The sequence below is a fragment of the Pagrus major genome, chromosome 16 (assembly GCF_040436345.1).
Source record: "Pagrus major chromosome 16, Pma_NU_1.0".
Lineage (NCBI taxonomy): Eukaryota > Metazoa > Chordata > Actinopteri > Spariformes > Sparidae > Pagrus > Pagrus major.
In genome coordinates, this window is record NC_133230.1 from 9,284,048 (window position 1) to 9,302,851 (window position 18,804).

General features: G+C 44.6%; 1 protein-coding gene across 3 annotated transcripts in view; it reads left to right on the forward strand.

The window, feature by feature from the left end:
• The first annotated feature begins 397 nt into the window (after positions 1-397).
• Positions 398-18,804, forward strand: part of plekhh1 (pleckstrin homology domain containing, family H (with MyTH4 domain) member 1) — a 30,250-nt gene continuing 11,843 nt past the window's right edge. For 2 of the 3 annotated variants that reach the window (XR_012180178.1, XM_073482982.1), the window contains exons 1-13: positions 398-614; positions 5,809-5,994; positions 12,442-12,504; positions 13,227-13,376; positions 13,472-13,555; positions 13,798-13,879; positions 14,652-14,834; positions 15,223-15,986; positions 16,386-16,464; positions 17,831-17,922; positions 18,087-18,234; positions 18,379-18,515; positions 18,624-18,734. Coding sequence is in view for 2 of the 3 variants with exons in the window: in XM_073482982.1 (XP_073339083.1) it covers positions 5,848-5,994; positions 12,442-12,504; positions 13,227-13,376; positions 13,472-13,555; positions 13,798-13,879; positions 14,652-14,834; positions 15,223-15,986; positions 16,386-16,464; positions 17,831-17,922; positions 18,087-18,234; positions 18,379-18,515; positions 18,624-18,734 (2,040 nt within the window). In the remaining variant the exon portion in view is untranslated. The remainder of the gene's footprint in view (positions 615-5,808; positions 5,995-12,441; positions 12,505-13,226; positions 13,377-13,471; positions 13,556-13,797; positions 13,880-14,651; positions 14,835-15,222; positions 15,987-16,385; positions 16,465-17,830; positions 17,923-18,086; positions 18,235-18,378; positions 18,516-18,623; positions 18,735-18,804) is intronic. The other variant, XM_073482983.1, reaches the window with a different exon arrangement.

Genomic DNA, 18,804 nt, shown 5'->3' on the forward strand with positions numbered 1-18,804 from the left:
CCGCCACCTATCTAGCTTCAAACAGTGTTCTTGAGACCTTATTTTCCTCTGAGAACGTGCATAGTGCTCCTTTAATGAACTTTTTTAATGGAAAACCAACAATCAGCTCCAGCATGTCAACCTATGGGCTTAAATAACCTCTGGTTTTGTTACTGTGTGGAGCTAAAGGGCGACAGACTTTTTCTCCTTCAGCTCAAAGAAATCTTCACAGGACTGTTTACATCCTAAAGAAGAAAAAAAAACCCGAGCCAGCCTTAATGCAATATCCTGAGCAGCTCCTGCTGCACATAAGGGGGGGGCCTGACTCCTGAAGAAATTTGATCCCGCAATGGGCCCTTTAAAGGAATATGGGATGAGTCTGTTGAATGGAGCTCAGAGTGAGTGAGACCCACACACGTCTGCGCTCCAAAGAAAAGCCAAGGACAGCAGCGGGACGGCGCGACATGAAGACATGAAACACTGGGCGAGGAGAAATGAATGAGGAATGAGAGCGAGGAGAGAGTCGACGCGCTGAGGAAGAAGTTATGAGCCGAGCTGCGACGACTTGCCGGGGAAGGTGTCCGTGAGCGCAGAAAGCCGACTGTGGGGGGAGAGAGAGACAACAGAGTCACAAGGTAAAGTAGCCGTGAGGGAGCTGCGCTACAGAAACACACTTATCTCCTTCGTTTCTCACCATATCACGCTCTGGCGCGTTGAACCAAGGAAGACGCGCGAGGTTGTTGGCGACAAAAGCCACAGCCGCAGCGGCAGAGTATTTTGAGAGATGTGTGAGAGGTCTGCTTGAACTTTTTTTTCTTTTTTTTTTTCGCTGACTGACGGTTTTACGGTTGCTACTATTCCACTGAGCTGTGCGCGTCTGGCACACCTGTTCCTTGTGGCCTTTTTTGGACAAAATCTTGGCCACTGCTTGCCCTTGGAGCAGCTCTAAAACGTTCATTTAAATCTATTTTAAGTCTGTATGTGAATCCAGAAAAGAAATGTACATCTTCTTGGTTGCGTTTGCGTCCTTCTCATCGTTGTGCGCATCTGGAGAAATCATCCATACTGCTCCATACGGCAGCCCGAGCTGTTACTGAACACCTCCCTAAGCTGAAACACGACCAGAAGATATATACTGTCTCAAAATATATGGCTAGGGGTGTCTTTTGCTATAACTCATGCGTTTTTTTTTTCAAGAAGCAAAGGAGGACTAAGTGTGTGTGCAGGACAGGAGAGCTGCAAGAGGTATATGTTTACACCTCAGCACATAAGAATGCAAGGGCCTGTGTTTAAGCCGGAGACTGATAATGAGTGTGGTCAGTTTGCTGAGGGCCTGTCATTAACCTGAGCTGGGAGAGAGCAGCAGGTTTGCTTGCTGGCAAGAAGCAGGAGGAGGGAAGGAAGAGGAGGGTGGGAAAGGTGCTGCAGGAGGTGAGGGGAAGGAGCCGCAGGAGGATGGAAAGTGAGAGGTGGAGGAGGGGAAGAGGAAGAGGAGTAAGACAAGATAGATAAGATGATGAATGTGAGGAGGAGAAAGGTGATTTCAAAAAAGAAGGCTGACGACTTGTGCTTCAAATGTCTAATTTGAGTCATTGCTCAGTTAAAATTGCCCTTTGAGTCTGAATTATGACGAGATGCTGTCATTTTTTAAAGTTTTGGAACGTTCTCCTTTTGCACCGAACCTCTCAGATTTCCAAGAATGGGGTCAAAGGTTAAGAAATGTGGAGATTCACCTCTTTATTTATAGGACTGCGCTGCAGCTGTAGCTTTAAAATGGGACCAGAATAGAGAGGCGCTAATTCAAACAAAAGCGTGAGGCCTACTTGACCGGATGGGAGTCGACAGAGGTCCCCTTTGTTAAACACTCGGGGCCACAGAGGAGAAGATAAGGCAATATTTAACACACCCACACTTGACTCCTCGTGCTCTGGGATAATTTGTCTTTGTCTCCTCTTGTACACACAGAGATCTGCCACGCTGACACCGATCAGCAGCGACTGACCCAGATTTTCACACATGCTCCTGTGCCGTTTGATGGGAATCATTTTTTATTTGAAGGGGGTGAAGGGGCGATGCCAAAAACGTGGGGAAGCCAAGTCGGACCTCAGCAGAGACAACAACAGCGGGGATTTGAAATGTCTGGTGGGGATGATATCACTGAACCACCTAATCACTTACATCACCGCAGCTGCATGCTCAGCAGTGTGTCAGCGTGTGTGTGCGCGCGTGTGTGTGTGTGCACATGTGTCTGTTTCCAATCTATTTCTGTGTGTATCTCCATCTGTGTCTGAAGAGTTACGACTGGCCGGGGAGCTTGTGTTTGAATATGTGGTGATTGAGGAGGTTTAAACCAATTGGGCTTGTTGCATCCTCCAAAGAGCAGCGCACACCCTCAAACATTTGATGGAGCAAAAGGTGCAGTCGACAGCCAGACAGACACACGCACGGCATCCAGTCCAAACAACTACGATCTCTGATAGCTTCCACATTTTTGAATAAAAACTCTCCTCGCTGGATATCAAATCTCACTCAGTCCAAGGAATAATGCCGTATAACTGTCAGTGTAGCCAGTGGAAAGCAGTCGTAGGCGATGGCAGCCGTAGAAACGATCCTGCTGGGATCGTTGCGGTGGCGTTTCCATTCAGTCGTCTTCCCCACTGTTTGCTCTGGCCACGGTTGCCTGCAAGTTCTCGCAGCTAGATGGAAGTAGAGAAGCTCCCAGGGCCTTCGTGTCAGTCTGCAGCCAGGAGAGGACTCGCCATTCTGGGCTTCAGCTCCACCAATGCATCCACCTCTTCACACCCACCCGCTCTGGGTGGCCTTCATGTTACTTCATGGATCCACCATGCAGATCCTGGAAACGTTGTTTTTGTATCTGGGCTTTCATCCCCACCCATCACTTGAATGTTTCGAGCATTGGCGTAATATACCAGACAGAGAAGATACTGCAGAAGAGAATTGTTTTTATTAGAATCTATATATAACCATTGACTAAGTGGCTTCTGCATTTCTATATACTGGTGGTTCTCAAAGTGAGGTTCAAGGTCCCACAGTGGTCCTTGAGGGACTTCCAGGGGGTCCCAAGGAAAAAAGGGGAATCATTTAATTTCACCATAATTCTATCCATACGTAGCACTGTGACAGAATGTATGACTATTTTGGTCAAAGGTTTCAAACACTCAGTAGAGTGCACACCTCCGCCAAGGCCCTTTATCCGGATTGGCATCAAAACTTAATTGGGTGTATTCTGAGCCTAGACCCATCCTCCATCCGAGTTTCATGGAAATCCAGTCAGTAGATTTGGTTTAATCCTGCTGACAAACCAACCAACCAACAAATGGACAAATGGGCAAAAACATCTGAAAGACATATTCTTGTCAGATGAGGGACACTGGGAATTTAATGTCTTAAATTAGGGCCTATTGTCTGATTTCTATCAGTCAGTTTATGGGTCACTAATGTGAAAAAGTTTGAGAACTACAGCCATAAACCATCCCACAATGAAGGGTTATACTCAAAAAAAGAGAACTTGACTCGGGTTTAAATCTTCACTGTAACAAAAGCTGCATTACTCCTACACACACAGTGAAAATGACCTCATTCTTGACCGGCTGCTGATTTTGGGTTGACTTTATATTTATGCACTCTGGTGCAGAGAGGAGATGCTGCCTTTTGTAAACTCCAGTTGCCTTTATTCCACTTCCTACTCATGATACATTTTAACTTTCCTCTTGCTGATTGTTCAGAAGTGTTTCCTGGCATCAGTTGGCATGAACTGTAACGGCTCCGTCACGTCCAACATGCAGGGAGCGCTGAATGAATTGTTCCGGGGAGAATTGGCATAGCAGTGCTGAGAGTGTTTAAGCATCAAATGGCTTGTTTGCACCCAGCTGTTAGCTCCTCTGGAGGAGGGCCTGGCCTCATCTGTCCTGGCTTGCCCCGGTGTGGCGCAGCAGGGCTCGTTCAAGCGGCCTGATTTTTCTGCTCTTCCCCACGCTTGACCTTTATAACCTCCAGTCTGCCCCGGAAAGAGAGAGAGAAAGAGATGTCGGTAGCTAGACCTTGAATGTCCAGGCCCTGGGTACCGCGGTCGGCTGGTGAAACCTCCACATGCATGACTTCTGTAATTTGTTTGCTAGGCCTGTATTTATGAGCATGCTAATTGTAGGGAGTGCTATGGTGCAGTTATAGTGGCTGGACTTTGAACGTCTGCTGTTCTGCTGACAGAGTCTGGCAGCACTTTGAGTCTGTCTGGATACTACTTAACTTTTCAACTTCCTTATGAACTTGATTTGGTTTCATTTCTACTTAAAAGCCCCGACTGAAGTTTATTTGAATCACTGTTTTGTGTTGTTTTGGTGTTTTGGGGGAAATTTAAGGGAAATTGTCTTTAACACAAAGTGTTATTAGAACGTTTCCAGTTGTGAATGGGTTCAGCTAAAACGACATAGTATGGCTTCAGTTAAAGGAATCATTTTGGGAAATATGCTTATTTGTTTTCTTGCACAAAGAATGCATGCTGGCAAATTAGCTTAGCTTAACTGGCTGCTAGCGTTCGGTTAACACTGCCCGTGCAGGCACGATAGATGTATGGATCTTCTTATCTTACCATCAGGAAGTGGGCAAATTAATGTACTTTCTTTATGAGTTGGAACAGACAGGTATAATGTCCTGTATATGTATTGTTTAAGTAGAATACTTTTTTTTCATAATTTAAGATACTTAAGAATGCATTAGGGTTCAAGGGTTTAATGATATGCAAACTTTCACTCAAATTCTTCCGCACCTCGACATCATCGTTGGGCGTTTGTGAGTTATAACCCTAAAGCTGATCGTTACGGCTACTTTTATCTCAAGATAATCAGATTTTTATTAAGTTGGGGCCTTAACCTTTGTGAATGAGTATCTGTCCAGAGAAAAATAGCCGCTAGTCAATCCTCCTCAGGTAAAAATAACCTCAGCGCCCCAGTTTCCCACATTCAGCACCCGACCCATTCATTCTCACACATTCCTTCCTCCTTTCTTTGCCGAGGCGAGCTGACGGCCCCCCTCTCTAGCTGTGATGGGACTGTCATGCAGAAAGACACTATTGTGCTGCACAGGATCCCGTTTCAGTCTTGCCTTGTAATTAAGAAGGGATTGCATGGTGAGGGAGTTGTGGGGTGGGGAGGTGGGGAAGGACCAGGGGATTGGGTTAGTAGGTAATTTGGCTAAAAAGCAGAGCGCTGACCTGCTTTGTAGCTGGCAGGCCTGGAAGCCGGCACGCATGAACCCGACTCCCCCGCTGACACACAGCCTCCCCGCTGAGGTTTTGTTCAGTGTGTGTGGGCATGTGGAGAGACAGCGGACGCAAAGGAAAGAAAGGTTACGGCTGTGGCAGTCTTTCCAGCCGCGTGTTATGCGTATGTATGTATTTTTTCTTTGCGGTTGCATGTCACAGAGCAACACAGAAAGTGAGAGGAAGCGTTCATTAAACTTGTCATTGCGGAGTCATCGTGAGTGTTTGCTTTTCTCACGTTTCCTCAGTGAATCATGGGAAGTGTGGTCAGCAAACAGCTTTTAATGAGGTTAAGTCACTTTTTTTTCATCCCTCACTGTAAATGAAAACAGAAGCAGGACTGCTTGAGGAAATACCATCACAGGGTTATTTGTGCACCCTGTTGGGGCTATGATTTAGATTTCAGTTAAATATAACTAATCACTAAGGACAAAGTTGTTATTTCGCGTACAGTGTGTCCAATGGCTCTTGACAGGCCGCTCAAATCAGACAAGCCATATCCTATGTTAGCTCGAACTGGTGAATAGCCGTGTGTTTTCTGTCTTTTTCAGTGCAGTCCGAGTCCAGAGGCAGAGCTCTGAATCTTCGCCATGGCTGACGTGCTGGACAGCAGCGGCGGGCCGGGAGCCGTCAAAGTAGCCAGCGTGGATTGGCAGAAACGCTGCATCGCTCTGGAGATGCAGCTGCTGAGGTTCCGGCTCCAGGCGGGTAAAATCCGCGAGCTGCTGGCAGAGAAGGTAAGAGAGAAGGTCATCATGCGTGCAGGGTTTTTCTGATAAGGATTCGAGTCTTCTGGGGCCAGTTGCAGCGACTCTTCACTTGGATCAGCTGGTTATATTGAGAGTCGGCACAAAGATTGACAGAGCTCCCTCTTTGCTGCCATGGTAACAAACAACCAAATACACCCAAAGTGCCAAAAAAGCCAGGGCGTGTTTGCGAAAGTGGCACTTTTATCATAAAACACTTCAGTGAATGGATTAGGAGGTTCAGAAACGGACAGAAAATGAGAGCTAACTGGATTTTGAGTAAGACCTTGCCTGCTTTGTTCAGCTCAAACTACAGTACATGTCACATGTTTGAACTGATGATGTGGCCTGGCTCTGATTTGGCATACATAATGTAAAACGAACTGAACATGTGGCTGTTTAAACTTGTCGTGCCACTTTCATCTTGAGAATGCCACAAGATATCCTGGCCTAACACTGTGCAGATCTGCTTCGTCATCTTCCTCTTCTTCTTCTTCTTCTTCTTCTTCTGGCAGTGTTTTTAAGTGTTTTGCAGCATGAGGAGACAATTAAAGCAAGTGAATCATACAGGTGCAGATGATTGTGTGTTTATGTGTGCGCATAAAGACAGATGAGATTACTCAGTTTATTTGGTAAACATTCGGTCCACTCACTCTGTGTCATCAGAGGTTGGCTACAGTCGCAGCCAAGATGAATATTTAACATTTAACTCATCACTCCTGGTGCTTCCCCTCTAGTTTTGGAAATAACCGCCAGTCGCCAGCCAAATGCTTGTAAAGTTGTGGCTGTTGTAAAGCCCGACTACCAGACACTTTGGAAAGTAATCAACTGTCATCAGGAGATTCAACTCTGCTCTGAAGATTTGTTGGTGAAAGAGTTGGAAGTGTTTGGAGTGGAGGAAAGAGGAGTGAGTGTAGTAGCAGAAAAACTCTTCCCCTGTCTTGACTTTTCTGCAGTTTTCGGTCGATTTCTTCTGTATTTTCACAAGTGTCCGCCATTTATTGACTCAGATGGCTCGGAGCTGCCACGGTCGTACTCTTTTCTGTATCATCTCTTACTCTGCGGTGCTGGAGCGGTTCATCCAGTCAGTGAGCAGGATGTTTACGGTCCAAACATGACCCTGTGTCTGATAAAAGCAGGACGGCTCCCCGCTGTGGCCTCTGTCAGGTTCTGTCAGACCTCCAGCTCGTCTGTGAGATCCCGTGTAACACAAACACACACACTATGAAAGAATCATTAAAAAGGGTTCTTCCACTACAGTGATCTTGAAGAAGGATCTACGCCAGCCAAAGGGTAAAAGTTCACGACTTATAAAAGGCAAAATTTGTTGTTATTGTTTATTATGTTGTTAATAATCCTATCCACCTCATTTCTAGCACTAATGAAAGAGTACGAGTACAGAAAGGTGGACCGAATGTTAACACGGTGTTGGTTTTGGTCTTTTTATCGGATTTTTTGACCAGAAAAATACGAAATAATGCCAGCCTTATTTCTCAACCACCAATAAAATTAGTTGCAACTTGAAAAAGCATACACGAACACACTGTTAGCTCCCCATTTGTAATATTCATTTCAGTATGATGCCAAGAGTAGAGGGGAGTTGAAACTTTCTCTGAAAATGGACTAATTACTGTCCGCATAAAAAAACACAAAGTTAATACCCAGCACACACAGTATTTATTGTTCTTTTTGGCCACGTTGCAAAGTTGAAAACAAGCTAATTAATCTCTAACTTTTTCTCTCACTCCTCTAGCTAACACACATGCGTACACACTCACACGCAGCACAGGGTTTAAGTGGAGGCCCGTGCTGCTGAGTGTGTTTTTCTGAGTTTTTCTTGAGGGGGGGAGGGTGCTGAGTGACTACCATTCCGTCATGTTATTGCTGTTTGGAAAGTCTGCTTCACGCTCTTCATCTCCTCTCTTGCCAAGTTAGGAGTGTTTTACACATTGACCCACTTTGGTATGGAAAAACATGAAAAAAAAAAAAAAAAAAGTTGACGTGGTTGCCTGTGACATGGCATTTATCCCCAGAGGTTGACTGTGAGTGAGGGAGAAGAGAGTAGGAGATGCCCCATTTGCCTTGTGAGGAGTGTAACAGGATGAGGACTCCATCTGAGAGGGGTTTTTTTGTTTTTTTTTGTTTTTACTGTGGATTAGGAAAGTGCAATCGACAGCTGTCAGCTGGTGGCCTATAAAAACAGAAACCTCTCCAGGCAGAAAGAACTGGAATTAGACCGGTGCTGATTCTGATGACACGACTTTATAATTAAAAAAAGAAACTCCAGATTTGAATGACCAAAGGCTTCTACGTTTGTTGGCAAAATAAATCTTGAAATCTTAACTTTCCAGTTCCAGTTTGGTTCAGAGTTGGGAAAAAGTAGAGACTTGCTCAATATTAGAGGTTTCTGCTCTGTAGCCTTGAGTGCTTTATTGGACTGAAACCAGCGAGGTTTTGACCCTGCTGTTTCTTCATCAGGCGGATGGCTAACATGAACTGATTATAGTCAACTAATTGCAAAAGACAAGAGATCATGAAGCAGCCCTAAGGGAAGGATTATGCTGAGAAGTAGTTCATATGACGTGTTGGAAAACCATGTCAGAAATCAGACGTGTTTATAGTTTGTCCAAATAGCCGCGTTAGAACGTGGAGTAAAAAGCTGGCTGTCATAGATAGGGAGGAGACGTGATAGTCACAGTGTTGCGCTCGGTGAGAAAGAAGCTTGAGAGAGAAATTCAAACCCTGGCTCCTTATCATCTCTGCACAGTTTTGGAAAAGTCACAAGAAATGATCCGACACAGCCACCCCAATCTGACGCTGGAAAGGTTGCGTCTGCAGCTATCTTTTGAGCCGTTATGAAGAAGCATACTGGCGTCCAATAAACAAAGACTCGAGCTGTGTCAGAGAATGGCCTTCAAGAGAAAAATCCTCAAGTAGGAAGATGATCCAGAAAGTTTTAAATGTGTTTGCTAGGCTTTCCAAGAATATTGATACACTTCAATCCGAGGAATCTTTAATCGGGGGGTATTCCCACTTCAAGGTTGTCCTTTCATTACGTGGATAATCTAATACTGGTCAAATTAGATTAATCTCTTCCATAAGCCTCACGTGGCTCGAGGAGCAGAAACACTGTTACTTTCACACTCAGACCGGCGGTATCAGTCAGCGAGGATGACTGCGGGGAGGTCATGAGGTTCATTGGTGTGCATAAACATTTATTTTCATGAGAGGATTTGTTTGGATCAGCACTTTCTAATAGCTCATTTGCCTCAGCCTGTTTTTCATGTTATGGTTGGTTTGTTTTTTTGTAGCCTGTGTTTTTAACCCTGTGAGGGATTGGTTAAGAGCTGGCATTCCTGTGGGAGTTTTGTAGTTTTGTCTTGTCTTGTATGATCACTTCATTAGCTCTCTCACTTATTAAGATACCCTTGTGTCCTACACAGTATTCATACTGTGTGATTCTGTATTTTTTTCTCTACCAGTGCCTCATTTCTCTTCCCCCTGCGCTTTTTTGTACAGGCGTTTTAACATTCAATGATTTATCTGGAGTCATTACTAACCATCAGCAGTGCAGAAGGGTTAATGATTAAAGTCGAGAGGCAGGTGGAGCACTCAGTGAACTGATATTTCACAGTGAAACTAATGCATGGTGAGAGTAGACCCGTTTTACCTTCACATTTTCAGACCCTGGTCACATAAACGGTGTGAAACAGAGAGGAAAAGGGAGGAAAAATGCGGACAGGATCTAATCTATAGGATCAGATCTCAGTCAGTTAGTGTCTGACAGCAACAGTAAACAGATATTTAGTTGTGGCAGATCTGCTAGCTGTCTGTGAAGCAGATGATCTGGTGTCTGTAACCTCCTCCCATCTTATCTTCAATTCCTTGCATATTATCTGTCCCTCTGGAATCCACACTGAGGCAGAGGGGGCTGACACTCTGCTCCCCTACCAGAGTATTCTGCAAAACTCTATGCCAGAAAAAAAAGTTTAAACAAATGAAGATTTAGCGTCAATCTGTCATTTTCAGTTGGCTGGTTATAGTCTAAATTTTCTTTCTTTTTGTCAATAAATCTCACGAAATTCAGTCCAACTGAAGATTTAAACATTTTAAAATGGCTATATCCTCTCCTAAAACAGCCGGACTGGAGTTTTTAGTGAAAGCTACTCAAACAAGAATGCATTGATTGGAGCTATTTTTAGCCCTTGGGATTGATCGCAAACAAACTGCAGGGCCCATGTTCATGGTAACCAAGGAACATGTTAGTAAGTGAAACTGTATGGCATGTGTTGTAGACGGCACAGAGTAATAATCTATACAAGCTTCTTCCTGCTCAGACAATACTCAGAATATCATGACACTAATCCTTAAAGTCTGGCGATAAATGCAACTCAGACTGCTAATACGAACCTTTGCGAAACATGACTCCCACCTCATCCATTTCAGCCTCCTCAGCAGCAGAAACAAGTGTGTTGCACAGATGCTGGATTGCACGCATAGTTGTCTCATGCCTGCTCAGCGACTCAGGCCTCAACAGTTGGACTCTGCGGTGACTAATCAGACAGAGACAGACAGAGAGATAAACTGACAGCGCTACCTGACACAGTTGTCATCCATATCTGATGGCCTTAAGGTTACAGAAGCCAATTTGTTACCATCAGGTCACTCGTGACTGGTTTGAGTTAGGACCCAACAGGCAGAGATATGACAGTGATTTTAAACCTGTGCATACTTGTACACAAGAATTTACCTCTGCAGTTACCGAGGTGGGTGTGGACATATTTTTGAAGTAGCTTAAGTCATTTAAAAACTAAATTTGATTAAAAATGCATAACGACGTATCGACGCAGCTTGACCGAACCAACCCGAGGGCAGTTTAACTATATAAAAAAACAAACAAGACACAATTGCATGAAAAACATAGTTGATACCTTTTAATAACATCGATTAAAAAGCAACCCGAACATGACGGCTTTGGTTGGTGAAGGTGTGCTTGAGTTCGTCTGCGAGGGCTGTGTTGGTGCAGTTGGGAACTGCCAAGAAAATGCCCCTTAGGAAGCCTCTTATTCACCAGTAGTAATGCTAAAGCTGTTCTCTGCACAAACTTTGTCAGAAGCTTCTTCTTTCAGTGCTGATATCACCACCATTTAGTCCTTTGTGTTGGCTTCACACTCTCACTGCTAGCTCTCATTCACAGCCACGACTCAAGGTCCACCCAGCTCCACCTCCTGACCTCTCACTTGTTCTCAAACTGGATGCAGCAGCTTTCTGATGGCCTATTCTGATTACTGATCTGTTCAACATTGTGACTTCTGGGGCACTTTATATTCAAGTGTTATGTTGCCTCTCCTATTTTGTTTTTTTGAATTGAGGACAAAGTGCTGTTTGCTCTTCGGCTCGAGCTCGGCAAAGCCTTTGACTCACAATGAAGGCTTTTGACCTTGAGGTGAAGAGTCATCCAACCACTAACCATCAGCATTCGCTCTGGGTTTAGTCAGTGTTAGTCTGGCTGCGAGGAAGCGTTCACATGTTGTGAGTGGTGGATTCTGGGAATCAGGGGGCCCTTATGGAGGTGACGAGAAAGGGAGAAATAAAGAAGCAAAGGGAAGGGAAACAAAGATGACGGGAGGAATTCAAATGCATCTCTCGAGCAGCGTGAATCCATTAGTGTGTTTGTTCTCCTTTCACCTGGGTCACTGAACTCACAAGAGAGGGAGTCCTGTGTTGAACTTGTGTGTGTGTGTGTGTGTGTGTGTGTGTGTGTGTGTGTGTGTGCAAGCATTTAGGGGTATTTTGTGCATGCACTTGTGTCTGCGTGGCTCGCTGAGAGAGAGGGCACTTGCAGATGTGTGCATACTTGCAGGATGGAGAGTGTTTGCCTTTGAAAGCACGAGTATGCATGCTTGCACAAAAGGTGACACAAGCTTGCGCACACACATGGTGGCATTCTTCTATCACACTGTTGTTTGACCGGCGGTGTCAGTGTGAAAGATGTTCAGCCACCTCTGAGGGCCTCTCTGCTGGTCCTACTGTACGTGTACGTCCCTCTGCTTGAAGTGGCATCTTTGTTAGACAGGAAATTATTTAATTTTACTGAAGATTATCCTTTTTTTGCTGCTTTTTTCTGATATTTTGTCCAGCTTTCTTCTTCTTTCTTTAGCACTTCTATTGTTTTATTGATTCAGCAAGATTGTCTCGATAAGGGATGTTCTCCTAACACTCTGGTTCTGTTAAATCTTCTCACTACATTCATCTTAAAATGTCTTCCCTGTGGCAAAAGTGATTATGAAGGATTAACTGTGTAGGTGTGTGTTTGTGTAGGTAGACCTGGGTTTTGGTTGTCACTCTTACAGTACAGGGTTATGAGATGTGTCTTGCCAGAACCTGTTGTTCTTGGCTGTAGAAGAACGACTGCAACCTCTTTTCTCTCTATTCCAGATGCAGGAGCTGGAGCAGAGGGTGACGGAGGCTGACCAGCGGGCTGAAAGTGCTGAGAAACAGGTAGAGGGGCAGTTCACATCCTTTTGGCCACAGCTTGTCAAATGTTAAAGGATATTTCCACTTTTTGAAGTCGTACGACTGCACAAAGGCAAATAACAAATAACTTTTCCATCGGACTTATTTCAGTATAATTAACTGCATTTCACATTGTCTCATTGTTTGTATATGAGTAAAACTCTATGTGCTGAGAGAGTCCATCAATCACAAGAAAAGTTTGAATTTGTAGCTAAAAGCTCTAAAATTAAATTAAGATTGTGTCCTTTTCGTTCTCAAGATCAAGAACTGTATGAAATTTCATGTTCAACGTTGAGAAGAAATCCTAAAATTGGGATCCATAAAGTTTCGGTCTTGTAACCACTAAGTGGGAGTTAACCTTTGATGGGACTTAACAAAAGGAGAGTGTGGTTGGAGGATAAGAAACCTCATACTGTACATGACACATACTCTGTCTCTCTTGCCTTTGTGTTTAATCTCAGATTTGCTGTCATTACTGGCTGCTCCAGGTGTTTCTGTAGGTGGTAATTTAACAGCACCCTTTCTTTAAAAACAAGAAATACCTAAGGGCTTAGAGAACTTTTTCTCGTCAGCGTTTTCAAAAAAAAGTATCCTCTGTGTTTTCTTCTTGGCTTTGTCTGGTGCCCATCAAAACTAAACGAAGCATGCAAATTTGAGCTGTCTTTTGGCCGTGCTCGTGCATTCACTGCTCTAATTATGCATTTCAGATCCATGTCATGGAAGAAAAGCTGAAGTCTGCAAATATACAAACCAGCGAATCGGAGAGCTCGCTGTGTAGAAAGTATCAAGACCTGACCAGTCAGGTTCAAGAGAAAGATGCTGCGATAAAGAGATTAGAGATGCAGCTGGAAAAACAGGTATGGACCGAGCCATCAGATAAAGAAATAATCCATTTATGTTGATAAAATGTAGTTTGAAATAATCCACAACCTCTGTTTTTCTCTGATTGCAGATCTTAGTCAGAGCCCAGGAGGCAAAAATTATCGAGGAGAAGGCTGCCAAGATTAAAGACTGGGTCACCTTTAAGCTCAGAGAGGTACGCTCACACATGTATAGAAACACTGAAGTATGAGCCTCTGGGAGACATTATGTGTGGCAACAAGAGATGCTTATGATTGAAGGTGTATTATGTTCAGCAGTCAGAGGATTTAAACATGCTTTTTTATAAACTAAGACAAATGTGTCTCAGTAATTAAGCAGTTTGAAGAGGCATGGCATTTCCTTATTCTTTCCACCATACTCTGTATTTGGCTGCTAAAGGTTTAACTTTTGTTGCAGATGGAACAAGAGAACCAGCAGCTGAAACTGGCCAATCTGAATCAGACTGAACAGATAATGTTGCTGCAGGACAAACTACAAGGTGAATTCAGACAACTGTTCTGTAAACTGTACTGCCAAGTGAAGTGGTCGGGGACTTGGAATCAGCATTAGTTTCATTCATTCATTTAGGGCATTTAGCAGACGCTTTTGTCCAACTACTTACTTACAGTAATTCAAACATTCATACACTGATGGCGGTGGCTGCCATGCAAGGTGCCAACCAGCACTTCAGGAGCAATTTGGGGTTCACTTGGAAGGGGAATCGAACCAGCGACCTTCCGATAACAAGACGCTGGCTCTACCCCTGAGCCCCGCAGCCCACATCCGCCCATCAACAAAGCTTCTCTCAGCTTCCTTGTACATTTAGGTAGTTTGATTACAAACTGCGTTATATTAAGGTCCTTGTAATAAGCACTTGTTAATAGTTAGTAAGGCACTTGTACTTCCTTATAAGATGCTTATTAACATGAGTAAGACTATATAAGTGTTAATAACAGCATAATGAACATGTTTATTGTGCCATTAATAGACATTTATAGGCTCTTGATATTTGATTGACTGCTTAAAAATGTTTGTAAAAGCCTTATGAGTTTCTTTTGCTTATATTAACGTTACAAACACATTTATTGATTTAAACTCACTTACCTACAAGGCCTTTGTTACTGTCAGCCATTGGGTAACACTGTTTTGTTAGCAGTAGCAGAGTTAAATGTCATGTAGACATGTGGGGAGCTGGTGTATCTGTCAGAATATATTCCCAGAGCTCCAGTGGGAAACAGTTTAAGTGACGGGTGTTGTCTTTTCCTCTTCAGCTCTCTTAGAGAAACCTGCATCCTCTGGATCCCCTGCCACCTCCCCTGTAATGGATACCCACCTAGTGCCCAGCAGTCCGCTGTTTCCTCCCAGCTGCCCCGGCACACCACCTGCCCAAGATGACAGCTGGAGACAGACTGGTCCCCGTGGAGCCGCCACTAATATGAAGACATCGCCAGCAGGTGTGCTACCCTTCATTTATATTATCTTGGGATGGGTGGCAGGAAGCTTTTGAAGCAGTGAGTGTCTCTTTTAATTCAGGTCTGGCTGATCACCAAAATCCCATTGTTAGCTATTATTCCTGTAGTCTTTTTTTAGTTTTTGGCTCTGTTGTGGTGTATCACAGCTTGGATGCACTGAAGTCACTCAAAATTACAGCAAAAAACATCAAAATGCATCAAACTGCCCACAGACTTTTAAACCTACTTCTCCACTGTTGACCCATGTTCTCTAAATGCTCTCGTTCTAGTTCCTCAACATCTTAAAATACACTACTTCTGTGTATTTCTTTAACATAAGGTCCTCCATGGTATGTAGGCTTTCTCAGATGTTATCAATCTGTCTCCTCAGATGTGAAAAGGACCCCCGAACATTCCAGTAAAGGGATTTGCCTCGGAGACCTTGTAGCCCACGATGCTCTCTCTCAGGGTTGGAGCAGGGAGGGTCCCAGCAGCCCTGTTTCCATTAGTGGACCAGAGCTCCCAGTGGGCCCAGAGGGTCCTGCAGGGGGGTCTGACAGAGACAACTCCTCCGATGAGCTCAACAGCAAGTTCCGCTCTCAGTGCCTTCACTCGTCCTCTTCATCTTCATCTTCATCCTCAGCCTACGAGATGGCCCATGGACCGAGCTCCCCAGAGTCGATCATCAGATTGACACCCAAAAGCCCGCTCCTGTCGCGCTCCCCCTCTACCAACAACCCCTTCCCGAATCCTCCAGTTCACCAGTCAGGCACCAGCATGACGTTACCCAAAGTACGGACTCCGCTCACCCCCAGAGACAGCATCCAGCTGGTCAAGAAGCACTACAGCCAGCCGCAGCCCAGCCTGGACAGACTTCACCACCTCAACGTAAACATAGACATCATGACCCCATCTTCTACTTCCTCCACCCTCAAGAGCGCAGGCACCGCCAGCTTGGCCTTCTCGCAGGTTGTGGAAGAAACAGACATCGACGATGGGCTCCCTGACAGCATGGACGGGGTGGTGGAGGGGTCGGAATCAGAGGCGCCGTCCCGGGATGGAGTCTCCTTTGTGGGACTCGCAGAAGAGCTGGAGCGGCTGGATCCAGAGGTGCTGAAGCCGCCAACGCCGCCTTTGCACCGCTTCCCTTCATGGGTATGAGAGACCAGTATTCTGCATGCTTCCACTATTACTTAATGCTGTTTATATCTAATGACTTGTAACTGCAAGCATGAGCAATTCAATTAGATCTGTTATCTTTTTGTTTCAGACAAAGTCGCAGCACTCTATTTGAGATGAAAGGAATAGTGTGACATGGGAAAGACGCTTATTTGCTTTCTTGCCGAGAGTAAGACAAGAATACTGATGCTAAGCTAAGCTAATTTGCTGCTGGCAGGAAAATTTCATATTTACCGTACAGATATGAGCATGGTATCAATCTTCTCATTTAACTCTCGGCAATAACGTGAATCTCAATGGCCGAATGTTGCACTATGTGAAGGAGTTTATGATGAGTTTTTGAGTGAAGACAAACATTTCTGACATTTTCTGCAGGAGAGTCGGATCTACGCTGTCGCAAAGTCAGGAATGAGAGTGTCAGAGGCCAGTCCTGGAGCCAGGGGCCCCGGACGAGGTGAGTCCCCCTGCAGCCAGAATCAAGACAATCTCTTTTCTGCTTTGGCAGTCTTTAACCCTCTGTGTGTGTCTGTGTGTGTGTGTGTGTGTGCGCGTCATGAGCCTGGGTGGTGCAGGAGACGAGTCAGTACTGTGAAATGACATGTCATTCAGCTGATGCTAAAGCTGCTGTGGAGGCGTGTGGTTGGTTTGGATCTGTCATTGCCGCCTTTGATGTCACTTCCTCCGGCCCGAGGCTCCACACACCTGCACAGGTGTGGGCTCCTCTTCGGGGAGGCCGTTTAGATCCTCGCCTCCCTTTTTTTTTTTTGAAAGAGCTGAGGAAAAGCCAAGGTGGAGGGAGGTTTAGAGGAGCCGAGGGAGAAGCTGCTTTTTAATCAGCTGCGATGAAAGGAGGTGGTCTGGGTGTAATTACTGCTATGCTTTCTGTCCCGACATCATCATCCATTTTGTCAGGATGCAGACGGTTAAGTTTGACAGCACTCTGACTGCTGAGCATCCTGACTGCCAGGTACACGGAGCTGACTGCCAAGCGGCTGTTGTGGATTAAGTCATGCTTGCTCAGCTTATTCAGCTTCCTCTCGTGTTTGTGCCTTAAGGTGAATCTGTTCTTGGATCATTTTGATCTCTGGTAAAATTAATACCATGGAACAGTTGTATTTTGTTTTGGTTCAAGGGTTGTTTAACTTTTTTTGAGAAGCATACAGTCCTGATAAACTTGTTAAGACAAGGCACCATTTTATTTTTTCCCCAGCTTTGTTTGTTAATCCTCACAATTGAAAAAGAAACATGTGTACAGAACTCTTTTGTCTTTGAAGTAGGTTGTCGTAATGTTTGAGACTTGTTTGACCTATAAAAGACGAAATAACACAAGAAATAACAAAACAAGAGCTCATAATAATCCCTTTTACCAATGAAAACTTAAAGGGGCATTATTTAACAAGTTTTGTTGACGTTTTCTTACTCCTGACTGCTAGCTGCATGGCTAACTGAGCTTACTACTATACCTAATGGCAGTAACAGTTAGCAGCAGTTAGCGGTTACTCTGGTGATATGCTGCTGCCCCCTTTTGGTATGGAGTATGAATTCGACAGGTGGCTAATTCTTACATAATGCACCTTTAAATTCATTTTCAGCTCATGGTGGTGACTGTTACAGTAGCTAACCTATATATATTGCTGTGTAGGCTAAGGGACATCACAGAGGTAGTTTACTGACTTAATGACTCTTTGCTTCTTGTGCTGCTGCTACACCATGTTTCCTGTGGTATCATGTTAAGCTACAAATGTGGTGCTATTTGTAATAGCATAGCATGCTACTGTAAAAATACACGTAAAATCTGATTCATTCTTAATGTTCCCCAGTGTCCAACCTACCCCAATATCCAGCGGCAGGTCCGTTCAGCCAGTTGATCTACAAGAATATCAACGTACCAGTCTACACCACACTGAAAGGGGTGAGTGAAATGTTATTTAGTGATTATTTAAGGTTTACATTGCAGCTGGATCTGTGCTGAGCAGCCCCTTAGCTACTTCTAGCTACGGACTAGTTTTCATCTGTACAGAAATGTCATCACCGTAGGTGCTGTTTTACCTTACAGTACTCTGTCAACTGTTACAGAAAGCCACTCAGATCAGCAGTGTACCTCTACCTGATGATGACTCGGGTTCTGAGGATGACAGCAGCTCCTTGGCCAGTTTACGGACCTCTATCCTGAGTCCAGACAGGAAGAGCAGTGTCCCTGGGAGCCCACGTGCTGTCAAGAGAGGTGAGGACTGCAGATGTTGTCATGTCAGGAGCTAGGAAAAGGCTCTTTGTGGATTGGTGTATAATTGTAGTAAAACAAAAAAGATAAACATGCTTGTTTTTCTCCCTTTCACTACTTCTACTGTATCCTTTCCTGTTTTCCAAGGTGTATCCATGTCTTCCATCAGCTCAGAGAGTGATTATGCTATTCCTCCTGACGCCTACTCTCTGGACAGTGACTACTCTGAACCTGAGCATAAAGTCCAGCGAACCTCCTCCTACTCCTGTGAGAGCACTGGGCCTGTGAGTGATGTCCTGCTTTACACCTTATTCTACTGTCAAGACACAACTCAAACACAGTATGACCAGTCGGTTGTGTTTAAAGGATTCCTGTGTTGTTTGTGTCTGTAGGAGATGCTGGAGAAGTCTGGGTACCTGCTGAAGATGGGCAGTCAGGTGAAAGCCTGGAAACGTCGCTGGTTCATCCTGAGGAATGGAGAGATCCTCTACTACAAATCTCCTGTGAGTGTGTCTCGCTGTGAGCCAGCCTGTCTGCTTCCTTCTAAGGTTTTGATATCTGCACAGAAAACAT